This window comes from Orbicella franksi, chromosome 8 (genome assembly GCF_964199315.1).
Source record: "Orbicella franksi chromosome 8, jaOrbFran1.1, whole genome shotgun sequence".
NCBI lineage: Eukaryota > Metazoa > Cnidaria > Anthozoa > Scleractinia > Merulinidae > Orbicella > Orbicella franksi.
In genome coordinates this window covers 18637182-18653680 of record NC_138152.1, presented here as the reverse complement: position 1 = coordinate 18653680, position 16499 = coordinate 18637182, and the positions used below count along the sequence as shown (strand labels likewise).

Here is a 16499-nt window from a genome sequence, read left to right as displayed (position 1 = left end):
TTAAGCGAGGGTCTTCATTTTGTAGTTCCACCCGGTCTTATCTACAAAACGAAGACCCCATCGATTCCGCGTCAGATGACACAAAAAAAGCATTTAAGCGAGGGTCTTCGTTTTGTAGTTCCACCCGGTCTTATCTACAAAACGAAGACCCCATTGATTCTGCGTCAGCTGACACAAAAAAAGCATTTAAACGAGGGTCTTCGTTTTGTAGTTCGAGCCGGTCTTATCTACAAAACGAAGACCCCATCGATTCCGCGTCAGCTGACACAAAGAAAGCGTTTAAGCGAGGGTCTTCGTTTTGTAGTTCGAGCTGGTCTTATCTACAAAACGAAGACCCCATTGATTCCACGTCAGCTGACAACGAACAAAGCAATTTAGCGAGGGTCTTCGTTTTGTAGTTCGAGCCGGCCTTATCTACAAAACGAAGACCCCATTAATTTCGCGTCAGTTGTTGTCTGAAGAAAAGCGTTGACCCGGTTTGACTGTCTGTGGTTTGATAGGCCTGCGAAAAAACAAGTCTTCGTTTTTGGGTCTTAGGTCTTAGGTCTTCGTTTTGTAGACACCCCTCCCAGTTCGCACAACACTTGCATACACACCACGATGTATTTTCTCTTCAGCGCTCATCTTGACTCTCGTGAACATCGTCTTCCTCTGACTCCGAACTGCCTTGCATAGGTTCAAAAGAACAAGGCTCGATCTCAACCATAGTCTAAGCTAAATGCAGTTTCAACACAAGATTCTTCACAAATTTTGTTGACATGAAAATATGCATGTGCGCAATGACATCACAACATGGCAGCAGGCATTCCTTTCATGGAAGTAACCGGAAGGAAAGATGTTCAAAATGGCGGACGTTCAATTTTGTTCATCACTTTTGAAAGGCAAAATTCACTTTGCTTGCTTTTTACTACAGATCTAGGCTATTTGAATAGTTCTAAGCTCCCATTTAAAATATGACTCCCAGTCTTCTGTTCTCCTTTAAAGGTCAAATGAACCAAAATTTAGACATCTTTTCTTCAGCCATTTTTTTGGCGCCAAAACGTTACAAAAACACATGTAAAAGGAAACTTTTGTGGAAATTTTTCTTTCTGAGCAATGAAAAGGAGTAAAAAAGTTAAAAGCACAAAGACAGCTGATGGCCTCATGAAAACGTTTCCAAAATGACCACGCACTTTAATGGAAGGAATGGAATTGAGACTGCTTTGTGTCTTCATTGTTGTCATGTTTCTGCATCAGTGAGCCTTTCGTGGGGGAGGCTTTGGATCTAAATACAAACCTTATTTTACTTGGGAAATGACTGAGGAGTTCGCCCGCTGTTCGGCAGGCATCATTTGCTTGTTTTACATTGTTTCCTGTCCAATTGCTGTCTTGCAACGTTCCATAGTGAATTTAAAAATCGTCGGTACCGCGTCTTTCTTGGCTACAAGTTGACGAAGCTTGAAATAGGGTCCCAACAAACTCCTTACTACAAGATTTTGTTCAAAGCTGTTTTGGACAAAGTGTTTTACACAAATGCGCAAATGCTTCAAGGGCACAAAGCATTCTCTTGTCATTTTTATAAACCTTTCTCTTTTTTTATCGCAAAACACATTAATTACTTACATTGCCTTACTCTACTTACAACATGACACAATACTTATCCTACTTACACTACACTACATTATTGTTATTGTTATTTCTAATGCTTTTGCTGTCTTACAAACGTCACTTACAATACATAAAAAAAAAACCTATTTACAATACTTGGCATTACCTTACTTACAATATGCAATAGTTTAAGGCTTTCGTGCAAAAAGGGCATATATAGCATTTTGGGCCGATTTTTTGCATGCGTTATTTCTCGAAAACGAAGTGCAAATCAACAAGAACAATTACGCATCGAGGCTTTTCTTGTCCAAACAAGTCAGTCTGCCAAAAATTAGCTCAATCCTGCAAAAAATAAAAATCGGCCCAAAATGCTATATATGCTCTTTTTGCAGGAAAGCCTTCAATTACTTATTATGACTTACATGTTACATTACTTAAGGAATTACAATACAATGTAATTACCTAATTATAGAAAAAAGGAAACAAACAAACAAACAAAAAAAACCTTGCAACAAATTACTAAGGGAAACACCTTAAATATTGAGAAGGAATTTCCACTTCTGTTGAAATTCCCTTTCACCATTCAATGTGCCAGCAATATATTTTTCTATCTCGATTTTATCCTGCACTAATGAGATGAAGTTACTGAAAACGAACATAGTATTATTTAGTGCATTGATATAAAGAAAGTATTTGCCTAGCGTTATGAGGTGGTTGAGGGTCAAACAGTGAGTGCAGGGATGAGTAATTCCAAATAATACCTCTGGCTTGGAGAGAAGTAAACTGCATTACTTACGGTAGAATACCAACTTTGGAACTTATACCAAAAGGAACATGCTTGCGGGCAGCTAATAATTAAATGATGTACTATGTTTTGACTATCAGAGGGACAGAAAGGCCAGGATGGGGAGGTAATCTTGTTCATTTTATATAACCTAATGCTCGTGGCTAAAATTTTGTGTATAATTTTGTGCTGGAACATTGCCAAGTTGACTTCTTTTGTGGCTATGAATGGCAGAAGATAAATTTAATTTAGACTCTCTTTTGCGATGCTGTACGAAGTGGGAGGAGGAAGATTTTCAAAGGTTAACAGTTTGTCATATAACATCTTGCACTTTATAGTACAGATTGGTGGGGGGGGGGGGGGGGGGGTGTTGTAGAGTCACCAGAATTAATGTGAAGGAGCTTCTTCCAACTTTGAGGGATCGTGGATATAAGACCACGATATTGTAAAAAGTTGCAATTTAGCGTGTATTTATTGCGTAAGGAAAGGAAAGGCTGGAAGCAATTTTCATGCTCGTCAAAAAGGTCTGAAATTGGCTTTATACCCGTTGGTGCCAATGAGGGGATATACCATTTTTGTTTCAATCATAATGAATTTGTTGTTCCAGATTGTCTGAGACAGTATCTCGGTCTTGCTGTGAAGTGTCGTAGACACGATTTCTTGCCAATGATGAATAATTTGTTTGTAAAATTCATAACCCTCAGAATAGTCATGGATGCACACAGCTTGATCAAGAGGAAGGTTTTCAAGAAGAGAATCTAGCTGTTCCCTTTGCCATTTAGCAAGAAAGGAATGGTAAGGAAACTGTCCTAAAAGCTGAATGAAATAATCGAACAGTTCCTTTGGTCCTGTGCACTTCTCAACAAGGGCTATTTTTTTCATGTCTTTTCCTTCAGTGGTAAGTTTTCCAGTTGACACATAGTCATACCGCTTTCATTTCACTTCGTGATTGCCAACACCTTTCTCCTCTGGCAGCAAAACCAAGTTGTGAACTCCATAGTCTCTGCACTCCCTTTTCAAGCATTTCAATTTATGATAGTCTTGGTCTTCAGGTTTGGGGCAAAGTGTTTGTTCAATAATGTTTCCAACTGAGGTATACACTTCTGTAACTGCTTGATTATCTTCTCTGCTTTCATCGATCACTCTCTTCCTAAACTTCATGCAGTCTTTGAAGACAATTTGAAGTTCAACGTGCTGGCGACACGTGCAGGTCTGTCTATCTCATTCCCTTGCTCCCCTAACAAAATAAGGCTTCAGGTTTTCAAATTTTCGCTGAGATATCTTTATCTCTGGGTGCATTGACGCAAACTCAACATAGGCTTCCGTTTGGGTTTTTTCAAGCACGTGTTTCGGATGTTCAACCCACGTTTTCACTCCAACTCGTTTTCTTATCAAGTCTTTCTTGTTTCCTGTTGGTCTACTTGCCACCATTTTCCAATAATCATAAACAACCTCTTTGGTTTCTTCAGTGACTGCATCCGGCCTGGTTTTTCGTTTGGTTTCAAGCCAGCTTGGCTCTTCACCTTTTAAGATCATTTCGTGTTTCTCAATTCCCGACTTGATGCTTCTTCTATCTAAGGCTATGACCTTCGAAAGTGTCTTCTGGCTTCTACTCTTTTTAACATTTTCACCAAAAGAAAGTGATTTTGCCACTCCAAGTGCAGCTCTTCCTTTGTTTGACTTGTCATTTTTGACGGCTTTAAGGCTTTGGGTGAGATCACCAGCAAGCGCTTTTAGTGCAATCACTTCTTTCTCCTCTTCTGGCGTTTTTATTAATCCGCGTTTCTCGAGCACTTTCCTCGTCCGTGGACTTTTTGATATAGCTGCCATTATTTCTGCTCTCTTCTCTGGGGTATCTGGGAGACCCTTCTTAGCTCGTCCAATGGCACGTTTCTTGGCCATCCTGTTTGGGAACGGTGTACCAGTAACTTCGATCCGTGCGGCTTCCGCCGCTTGAACCTGTGTATTTTGGTCTTTCTTTTTTTGACGGTATCGCTTACTTCGTTCTCTAGCCATCTTTCTCTCTCTCAAGTTTTCCTTTATTTTCTGAAGCTAACTTCTGCTGGTTTTGTTCGCGCTGACGTTTCTTTGTGGCATCTTTGATTGGAACATACTGTAGTTGGCTTCTCGACTTTTCTTTCTGGCTTCTCGACTTTTCTTTCTGGCTTCCACGACCTTTTGAATAATTTCCTCTCGGTGCTCTTCTTTTCTCTTGTCTTTCCTTCTTCTTTTGTTCTTGCCACATCTGAATCCTAGAAACTCCAGAATCCATAATCTTTGCATTCAATTTTACGGCCTTGTGTTTGCGAACAACACAGTACTTGACTACGTGCTTGAAACAAGCGGCATGTGCTCAGGGACTTTCCCTGATGAAATATTTTACTTCCTAATAAGGAAATCTAAAACAATGCTTATCGATTCTGTAGACTGTAGGATGATTTGGAAGGAATGGAAGCTGCCAAAATGGCCAGAGCGCTGCGCTTGTCTTTGCTGGAAATTCAATCGCTTACCTTCCTCAGGATCAAAATTGTTGACGTTATGTTTCGAACAAACTTTATAGCCAATATTTTCGTCGGCTTTTAACAGATTCGATCGATTTTGGTACCAAAATTTAGCTTGTCATTTGAGCATTTTGATTATGTCAACATTGACACGCTCCAGTGCACTCGTCGTAAACAATGCGACTGGGAAATTTAATTATCAGAGTTATCACGCGCCAGATCACACCGCTTGCCAACTGTTTAGAACGCAGAAAAAAATTCGAATCTCGGCAACGTTTCGATATAAAAACAAAAAGGCGGAAGGAAAGTGAAAAGCAACTTATGAGCATTACATTTTGAGGTTAAATTGTTCTGTAACTCAGGAATTATAGCTCGCACAATGAATTGAAAATTACTTGTCTCTCCCAAGCTTGAAGCGTGATGCATCATACGGTGAACACTTTTGTTGATTTTAAGGAAGATTTAGCACCAATTTTCAGGATTTTGTTTGCCATTTTGCTTAAAAGGAACCTTTTCCATCATCTGTGAAGTCTTACGGTTATAAATGAAACTTAAGTTGGCAAAACAAGAAAACAGTGAACAGTGAAGCCCACGCACGTTACGCGTGACGCCATGTTTTTGTCGCTAACTTAACAATTCGGCTCCGATTATATTTTTTCAAAAATACTTTATTCTACTTCTGTTTAGTCCAAAACCATCTTCAACACATGTGTAACACTTTTGGAAAGTCTCAAGCAGATCTGATCATTGTGCACCGAGAAATTCTTAAAAGATTCAAGCAAATCTGTGATTTTTCCATTAGCGCGTGACAAGCGTGCTACTGATCTTTTGGAATATACTTCCACGGTGCATCTGAGTCGGAGCACAGCCGTTTTACCCAAGTTAGTTTCGAAGCCTTATTGAAAAGAACAAAATCTTTCATGCCAAGACCGCCATCCGATTTCTTCTTGATGAGGGTTGTCTTTTGTAATTTTGGCGGGTTTTTGCTTCCAGATAAAATCAAACACTATTTTTAATTATCGACCTCTGTTGCAAAGTTTTTTGGAGTCTCCATAACACTGGAGATGAATACAAGTGTGGAGAGGGCTAATGTTTTAACAATATTTGTCCTACCGTATATAGATAAGTCTTTTCTGGACCAGACACTTAAGGTTTTCTTTAGGGATCCTAATTTTTCAAAGAAATTTTTCTTATGAGACAATTCAATAGTGTAAGTAAAATGCACACCAAGCATGTAAACAGGATCATCGCTAATTTGGAAGTTGCAAATTGTGTCTTTCCTATGGTGCATGGAGCCAAGCCATAGAAGTTCTGATTTTGCCTGATTTATTTTTAGGTCAGAGCATTTTTCAAACAGTGAAAGTAAGTCAAATAAATTAGAAACTGACTGGACATCAGCAAGAAGGGCAGTTGTGTCGTCAGCATATTGTGTGAACTTGACCTCTTCATTTCCCCGGATATGTATGTCCTTGACGTCTTTTGACTGTCTTATACTTTAAGCAAGAAGCTCCATAGCAATAACAAAGAGTATGCCTGAAAGGGGACAACCCTGACGGACACTGTGTTTTAAGTAGAAGTGTTTAGAGGCAACGCCATTGTTAATGACGCAACTAGAGATGTCTTTATAGAACACGCTGATCCACTGCCAGAGATTTGGTCCTTTTAAGTTTTGGGTCCTGGGGGAACGTAAAAGTTCTAACTTTTGATTTTGAATGGTTTTCCTCTGAAGTTTACTGTGAACGTGAAACCAAAACAGTTTCAAATTTCCTGCATTTCTTGAGCTCACCAACAGTGACATCACAAGCTTTGTTTCCGACAATTATCCGACAATTTTCCCGACCGCTCTACGATTGTGAAGTATAAATACAGTGATTTTAACTTTCCAATATCTCCACAATGCTTCATCCAATTTGTTTGAAACTTCAGAAAATGTTTATCTTTTATTATATCTCTCAGTTAGTACGTGCGCTGTGATTGGTCAATTTAGCGGGCTGTACTCTCCTTTACAGCCTGCTAAAATTTAAAGTTGGTTTTGTTGCCAAACTGTTTCGTGATTTATTCCAAAGTGTTCTTAACCTTTATAGCAAGTAAAAGTTTAATATACTCTAAATTATGTAATAAAGAGTGCTGACGACTTAAAAACAGTTTCAAACTGACTCATTTTGCTTTCGAGGAAGCATCTCCGAGTCCGCGTGAATACAAATCGTTTCTGAACCCGTCAGGGACACAGTAGAGATATAATAAATATCTTACTAACTTCGTTTTCTCGGTCCATACTGTAAGTTACAGATCCTTGTTTTTTCCCCTTCGATTTATGACCCGCACGCTTTGCACTTGGGCCATAAATGGAAGGGGAAAAAATTTGATTCGTAACTTACAGTATGGACCTTGAACTCGGTTAGTAAGAGGTATATACTTAATGAACACATTGAACTGAAATGAAAAAAATGTCTAAATTTTGGTTCATTTGACCTTTAAGTATTCCTGCGTTCTGGGTTTAAGTATTCTGTTGTCCTGGAATTCCACCATTCCGAGTTTCAGTACTAGCCCACATCCCTGCAAACCCTTAAGCATTGAGTACATCTCGTATGCCTAAGGATTGTGTTTCTTGTAATGCATGGATCCTTCACGTTCGCAGACATTAGCTCTATATACAAAATTAGCGGCCAAAAAAGTCTTGGAAATTTTTTCTTCACAGGTGTTATGCATCGATCATGAGTCCTTTTCTGAATAAAATTCCTACTTGATTTTTATCACTTAGTTGCCAAATGGCAACTCAAGAATTTTTTTAATTTTGAGCCCTGGACTCTGAAGTTTGAGCCATATTATTTTGATGGTTATAACTCGTAAAGCAGAAGTGTTCATCTTTCCTGTACTTGCAAAATAAAGTACCCTTCAGAAATCACCCTATAATGCATTACGTGCATTGCAATATTCTGTTAGCAATTCATGTATGTACCCTAGAGTCAACTTTGGTAGCATTTGAAATATAAAACTAGGTGTGCTTGAATAACCTATAGCCAGGAGAGATTGATGCAGTCATCTAGTAGATAAAGTTATCTAGTTAATAAAATGATAAATAACTCAAATTTAAATGAAGTTTTGAAGGATTCATATTGAAAATCTTTATGCTAATGAAGTTCATTATAATAATTTAGAAATGGAAAACATGTACCATGTTTCTATTGAGTTATAAAAACATGAGTGGAAGTTTGGGAGAACGAGAAATGCTGTGGGAACACGAGCAGCAGGTGAGTGTTTCCACAGCTTTTTCAAGTTCTCCCAAACTTTCACAAGTGTTTCTATAACTTGATAGAAACATGGAGAACATGTTTTCTATTTCTTTTAGAAAACACTGTGACGAAAACAAGGAAAACAACTTTTTAACTTTGTAAATTCTCTTTGCACATGCCATCATTACGTCAACAGCTCATGCTAGTTCTGTGTTTCCATCGAGTTATAGAAACACGATTTTTAACCAATCAGTGCATGTATTATGTTAGGACTGTTTTCTAATTGATTATACTAATCAACTATGCTGGTCAAATTGATAAGATGCCAGACCAAAATGATTTGAAAGGACACATGTCCTGTTGAAGAAGAAAAATTATTTCCAACACCATGCCGAATGTTTAACTGCCTCTCACAACTGTCCTTGGACTGGTGTACCCAAACTGCAGAAGATGTTTGCTTTTGGTGTTTCTCCAGAGCCAGAGCTCTTTATTTGATGGATTAAAGGCCAACCAAGGCTACCCAAGTAAATTGTTTGCAAATTGACCAATAGCATTTTAGTGTTAAGACAATAAAATTGTCATCAGCTTATTCCTTTGTGGTGTGCAGCTTGCTTAGATCGATAATTTGATAGAAAATATGTATGGTTAAGTTCTGAGGTTTTCATTTGAACATTCACACTATAAAATTATATTATATTTGACTACAGTTTTCCAAGGATGCTGCGGAACAGGACAACAGTCCAACTGCTTGTATTTGTGCTATTTTTATTTTGTAGATCTCCATTTATGGAATTATCTCAGTTAGCTGGTTACCAGTTGTACGACAGTGAAGAAGTACCTGCTGGCGGCATTATAACTGGCATTGGTAGAGTATCAGGGTAGGTTTCAAGGTTACATGTTTTATGGAAAATGTAACACATGTTTACAAAGTTTGATCCATGTACATGTATTCAAAAGGGAATAGTGTAAACACAATCCATAGGCAAAAGTTTATTTCCAGTTACTTAACGAAAATTCTATGGGTTTTGTTTTAACACGGTGGTGCAACATGAACTGGCGAAGCACAAATTGACATTTCACAGTGCTTTGTAACATACTGTACATGTAAGCAATACCTTCCCTTGTTGTAGAGTGCCTTAAATCATGTGACCATACGGTGACTTTCACCTGACTATTGATTGGAAAAATAAATAATTATACCTCTTGGTCTCAGTATTTTCGGTGAAGGAGCAGGGTGGCTCGCTACTTTCAAAGAGTTGCTACTCTTGGGATTTTTTAGCGGCCACAGTTTTTTTTTATGTGACTTTCGGGGGGTTGTTACTTTGAATTCGGAAGTCTACAGTATGTTCCCTAAATAAAAGCCAAGGATAATCTTTTGGTAAGACTGCCTTAGACTGAGATTTCTGCCTCTGAGTTGTTTTTTTTCCCCATGATTGTATTGTTGGGAACATACAGCCATCAGGACTGAATGTCCTTCAATCCCTTATAAATGAAGTTAAGATGGATTCTGCTCAAAGTTTGAGTAATAAGTGCAAAAATTATTTACTAAAAATCTGCTCCTTTCACGGTAACATTTTGAATACTGTTTGAAACATCACTCTTTAATTCATTTCTCTAAGTGGTCCAGGGGTTAAATTCTCAATCATTCTTGGGAAGAACTTCAAACCTTGTACAATTGCTTACAGCATGTGTTATTTTGTTTTTGTTGTTGTGAGTACTGTTCAAAATGGCGGCAACAATGTGGAATTTTGGATGTTGATTATGGGCAGCATGGAGTAAACATGCAAAACTGAGCTCTGCAAAAGTTTTCTGGTTTCTGTCTCAAACTGCCTAAATTTCTCTGGTATTTTGCAACCACACTTTATGTCAGGAAGACGTCTTCGTTCTGGAAAAATCTTTGTGCCTGAGCATTACGTACATGTAATAAGCGGCATTTTCACCTGAAGGAGAAAGTTGTCAATGTAAGTGAGTCAAACATGGCCGCTGCTGAGCTAATTGAATGACTAAATTCAATGAGAGCAGACTTTACTGGCCAAATAACGAAACTGAGCGACAACGTCAAGGAATTCCAACGAAATAAAAGCAAAAGGCTGTTAAAAATTGAAATGAATGTGAATGAATGTTTAAAGTCAACGAAATCAATACTTTGAAGACCAAGCAACAAGAAATGGAAACAGATACATACATACATACATCACCTTTATTTCACCTTGGATTTACAGGAGTAGCTGTATAGCTAATTTCCCCAAGACATGAATGACATGAACAAATCCCTGCTCAACTTTGTAAATATCAATACTGAAGAGGTGGAGAACCTTTGCGAAAGTGATGAGGAACTGAAGGTAAAGCTGGAACATTTAGAAAGATACTCCAGAGACTTAGGCATTCGAATACTGGGTGTAAATGAAAGTGAAGGTGAAGATTGTCTGAAGATCATTATGGATTTCATCACTTCGCTTGGCTTTGATGTTGACCCCGCTGCTGAGGAGGAGAATGCACACTGTATGGGGAAAAGACGTGATGATAAACCAAGCCATATCATTGCAAATCTTTACAGTAGGCTCTTCAAAAGAAAATTAATACAAGTTGCCAGGAGTGATGGCAGAAAAGAAACTCTTGGAGGGGTAAGAACTGTGGAAGACCCTTCTCCATGTGACTTTGAAATTCGCCAGAAGGCCATCCCACTGATGAACAAAGCATACGATGAAGGAGAGGAGATTAGATTTACCAGAGGGATACTTCTGGTGGATGGTAGAGTAATCCCTGTCATTTAATTTTAAAATTTAAATCACTGATCATATTTTGGATAAATGACAGTAAAATGATCTCCTAAATTCTTTAAATTGCAACGCTCAGTTAAAGGCAAGCGCCAAAGAGCATCACATGATGTTGTCATGTTTGCCGACAATGCTTGTGCAGTGCGGCACAAGAGTGAGGCTTTGTGCAAAATTTGTTTATATTTAATTTGTTTAATGTACGAATAACAACTAGTTATAAAAATGACGTTTTGATCTCCATGAGATCATTTTCAAGTTGTGGAAAAAGCGAATGAAATATACATATATAAGTACATATTAGGGCATGAGAATGTCCAATGATGAAATATGTAAATAGAAGTGCTAAAATGTAAGTGTTAAAATAATAAAGTACTATATAAAAAAACTATAGATATAACTTTGCACAGATTGAATCTGACTGTTTGGTCAAAGTTGGCTTAAGCTCCTTTATAAAGAAACAACGCGTTGCTGGTTAATGATAGGCGGCTTCTTTACTTTTGGTTTGATCTTGTGTCAGATCTTATGACTTGTATACACAGGGGGAATATCAATTCTAATTTTGTGGCCAAGTTCCCCAAGTTGCCTTTGCATGGGATTGGTCGATCTCTGATCCTTAAATAGTAACACTATTCTGACAGGCGCTTCATTTACGTTACACGATCGTGCGGAAATTGGATCACCAGGAACTTTCTGGCTGTGCCAGCAACTGCCTTGGGCAATATTCTTTCTACAGAGGCAGTTAACTCCTTTTCTTTCTGCAATAGTGGGTGGAAATGCATGGGAGGTCTTTGTCTCATTTTGGGTCTTTCAGCACATACTGGTCTAAACTTGGTTTCGTTGTTTATGGAGGACTCTCTCAGTAGGCGCACATAATCCGACTTGTCAATCACAACCACTCCTGATGCCTTATCAGGCTTAATGATAGGTGTGGCTTGTACGATGCAAACTATGTCGGGTATATGTGCTGACACCTCTATCAGTGCACTGAAGAACACAAAGGATCATCTTTAATCGGGAATCACCTTAAGGTATCAGTATAACTCATTTGACTATCCGCACACGGTGCGCTCTAGTGTTCGTGGTTTTAACAAAAACCCATATAAACCGTATATTTATTGGAAGCTTAATAGCTACAGATTATGACCCGACCTGTTTAAAATGGTAAAAACGTACCGTGTTTGGAAAATGTGAATATGTTTACAAAGCTTCACAAACCCATAAATCAAGGTATACACCTGCTAAATTCAGGTTGGAGAAAACGATTAACATGGCATCCGTTTCTTCGCACATTGACCTAAAAGAAAAGGCATAATTTTTTAACGAACACAATAATCAGAATTTGCAGACATGGTTTTGTCTTTGAACGTTCTGACAACATTCCCTCTGAATTTCAGCCAAGTTGGTCCAGGGGCTGCCGACCTGGAACTCAAAATGCACGTGCAACTCGCCTATTTTTTACTTTTGAGAAACAGAAAAAAAATTAAAATTCGGCGGCATCCAAGTGTCATGAGATTATCACACCAAGGAAGATACCACAGAGGAATCAACTTTCTGTATAACAATAGGACTGTGACAGTTAACATGGAACAGGTACAAATTTCCCGTGATGGGGCACAGTAAATTACTCATCAGTGAATAAACCGCTTTTTCATGTGTGAAGTCAGAATTCCAAGGTTAGTAAATGAGAAATTATCTTTTGATTTACTATATTAGCATTAGAAATTTTCAACAGTATTTTAGTGCAGCTTGAACTCATTTCGGCTTGCTTGCTGGCTTCGTGATCGCGATCATTGTCGAGTTCATCCGGCAATTTTTCTTAGTTGTAAAACGACCCTTTGACGCTTTCTGCCAATTTAGTGGCCCACTCTTTGTCGAAAGTGTTTTTTGCCTTCTTTGGCCTTCCTTTAGCCGATGAAAACGGGCAAGATCACTTTTTCTTCTTTGAAGACATCCAGCACTGATTATGGCATGCGAATCGCGTGTCAATTCAGTGTGATCTTGATGTCTGTGACTTCTTGCCTCAATAATTAATTCATGTGACAGAACTTGTCAACTCTTGATTAAGTAATTAATATGCAAAAACTCTTTCTCGCGCAATAACTAGCGGCAGATGTAATATTTTTTTGTGGAGTTTTTTTTTATCTTAAAGATTACCTCAAGATTTATCCAACTGCTTAAAAAAGTAAAATTATGCAAAATGGCAAATTTTCCCCTTACAGATACCTTAAAGAACAACATGGAACAGTCCCAAGTGATCTATATCATGATTTTAAGATCTTGAGAAAGTGTCAAAGTAAATTCGACTGCCTGATCTACGAAATGCTTGTTATAAACGAGCTTAAGCCAACTTTGAACAAACAGTCAGATTCAATCCGTGCAAAGTTATTTACATAATTTTTTTTATAGTATTTTATTATTTGAACACTTACAATTTAGCACTTGTATTTGCATATTTTATCATTGGATATTCTCACGTCCTAATTTGTACTTATATATGTATATTTCATTTGGTTTTTTCTACAACTTGAAAATGATTAAATGACATCATTTTTTATTGCTAGCTTTTATTCTGAAAACTACTTAAGACTTTTATTATTTATTGACTTTGAAAAGCCTTTGTTAGCCTAGAATGGGACTTTCGTGAAAAATGTTTGGTAAAATTTAACTTTGGGCCTGATTTTATATGATGGGTTAAGATTCTATACGACAACATTCAAAGTTGCGTTAGAAATAATGGTTTATGTTATCACTGTTTCAATATAGAACATGGAGTGAGCTATGGTGACCCCCTCTCCCCTTGAAATCCTAATGATTGCTATTAGAAATCAAGAAAACATTACAGGAATAACTATAGACAGTGAAGAAACTAAACTGTTGCAGTTTGCTGATGACACAACTGCTGTCCTATCAGATTTGGATTCTGCATGAGCCTTGGTTATATTACTTGAACTTTTTGAGAAAGCCTCTGGATTTAAACTTAACGTAATGAAAACAGAAGCAATGTGGATTGGTTCCCTTCACAACTCTGAAAGTGAACCACTAGCTGTTAAGTGGAAAACATGTGTCAAATTTTTAGGAATATTCATCACATATGACACACAGCTATTAGTAGAGAAAAACTTCAAGCAGAGGTTGAAAAAGTTAAAAATACAGTAAATCTATGGAAATCAAGAGGATTATCAATACACGGCAAGGTAAACATTATTAAAACACTTCTATAGCCAAAAATGATTTATCCCAGCTCTGTGATAAACACTCAGCCAGAAGTCATAAAAGAATTTAACAGCCTGGTTTTTCAGTTTCTGTGGAACTGGAAAGACAAGGTTACCAGACTTTCAACATATGTACCTTATGACCAAGGTGGCCTTAAAATGTTAGACTATGAGACTGCAATTAAAGCTGTAAGGCTAAGCTGGTTAAAGCGAATAGTTGACCCAGACTATTCCAGTTTCTGGAAGTCATACCTTGATAACCTTTTGCAGAAGGAGGGAGGATTATCTTTATTTCAGTGTAATTGCGGTATCAAACAAGAGATTATCAAAGTAGGAGAGTGAATCCCCCATAAATAGGCCTTCTACCCGAGGTAATCCCTCTTGGACATGGTACCCAGTCCTTCCAAGGATGTTACTCACGCAATGCGTGGACAGCCCATGCGACTTTCTGGAAGCTACCTGAGACAAAATGGCAGGAACGTCATTTAATATGTTTTGGTTTCATTTCATACCAGAGATGTTTTCTGCACTCTCAGCCGCCTTTATGTTAAGCTCAGGGCTTTTGTTTGATTTGCGTTCGTTTGGTTGTCCATTATTTTACCGTTTATTCGGTTTTAGGAAGTTTAATACAGCAAACTTCAATGGTACAATGGCTGTGTTAGCGTGCGTTATAATTGTTTGTTCATTTCTTTGCCGTTGTTTACAAAAGGTCACAAAACAACAATGTGAAATAGCCACACTGCATATGTGAGAGAACATGAACTGTACGACAGCCAATTTTTAAAATTTCTCTTTCAAATTTTGAAGCTGTCCTGATCAGAGCCTGAGATATGTTCTAATCCAGTATGTTTACTCAACTGATTTGATTAGCAACTGATAGCATACCTAATTGGTCAGTTGGTCAGTTGGTTGACCAACCGGCCGGTCCATCAGTCAGTCAGTTGATGGGTCTGTCAGTCAGTCAGTTGATGGATCATTGGGTCCCACAACTAGCCAGGGTATTTTCAATGGTGAGGAAACAAAAAATGTGGATTTTGTCTCATTTGATAAAAATTAAGTTGATTACCCATAAATTAGAACTGTGTACATTGACAGACACATACAGTCAGTTTTTTGTTTGAACTCATCAAAACAGCAAATGTATTCCACCTAAATACAATGTAAGCTTAATGATTACTCATAAATGAATGATTGTTGTAAAGTTTATGCCGTGTCATGCATACAAACTCCTCAAAATCTTTTTTGAGCACCCTTGTCGACTGTATTACATGACTGTATATGAACATGTTTGTTTCAAATATAACTAAAGAGTCTGATATTAATTGAAAACAGAATTTATTTCATTTGACAGTTCTAATAATATTCTAACTCAAACCATTGCATATGATTGTAAAGTTGGCTTGTATGCTTTTTCTTAACAAATAGATTCTGTGTTGCCATGTGTAAGTAATTGATTACAGATAAGGTCAAAATGAGGTACATGTTCATGAGGTGATACTCAAGTGTGTCACTGATGTTCTTACTGAATAGACACCATGGAATCCATCTGTTTTGTACAATAAAGTTTCAGAAATTTTTGAAATTTTTTGGGTAAAACGCTGATGATTTGGGCAAAAGTACTCGGGAGAAAACATTCTAAAAGGTAGTCAAGGCCAGGCTTATAGGCTAATTTCTCTGACGTTTGCCTTGTCAAAACAGAGTTGAGGTCAAATGATATAAGGATCCAGCCACATATCGTTTAAATGTGTATCGAGGAAATCCATGATATGGATATTATTTTAGGGCTTTCCACAAGTTGCTTGAGATTTCCCAAAAAGTTGCCTGCAATTTGTTAAAAAGTTGGCCAAAAGTTTCTCAAAAAAGGTTAAAGGTGTCTTTTTGTAATGAAAGTTGCTTAAAAGTTGCTCCAAAAAAAACAAAAAAAAGCATTTTGTTGCTCTTTTCCTTTATTAATTTTGGTCTGGTGCAAAAATATGCAAATTGTATGACAAAAGTAAGATTTCTAAGGTTTTTTTGTGCAATGTTGCATCGTAACCAGTGTTGCTAAATAACTTTGTCCTCAATTAAAGACTACGCATCAATGTTAATCTTGTAAAAATTCTTCACCTGAGACACTTGAGTCAGTTGAGTGTGAATCTTCATCTGTTGACCTGGCAGCCCGACTGCATGCATCTTGCACCCATCATCTGCCCCAGAGGGGAGGGGAGATCTGGCTCCTTGTTCACTGGAAATTTATAAATTGCATACAAAAACATTGTGAAATATTGAAGCAAGGCCAATTTAAGCACTAAAAGCTGTTCCAATTTCTCAGAATTTGTAGAAAACTAGAAGTTGCTCAAAAATGCAAAAATATGAAGACATGATTGATCATTGCAGTTATAAACACAACTTAAGCAGTTGTGAAA

The 16499-nt window shown here is 37.6% G+C and overlaps 1 protein-coding gene and 1 pseudogene across 1 annotated transcript in view; one reads left to right on the top strand and one right to left on the bottom strand.

The window, feature by feature from the left end:
- Positions 1 to 16499, top strand: part of LOC145495199 (methylcrotonoyl-CoA carboxylase beta chain, mitochondrial-like) — a 170747-nt gene that overhangs the window by 35936 nt on the left and 118312 nt on the right. The window contains exon 4 of the mRNA XM_081474779.1: positions 8882 to 8983. Within this exon, the coding sequence (XP_081330905.1) occupies positions 8882 to 8983 (102 nt within the window). The remainder of the gene's footprint in view (positions 1 to 8881; positions 8984 to 16499) is intronic.
- On the bottom strand, positions 2733 to 5298 carry LOC145495712 (uncharacterized; annotated as a pseudogene).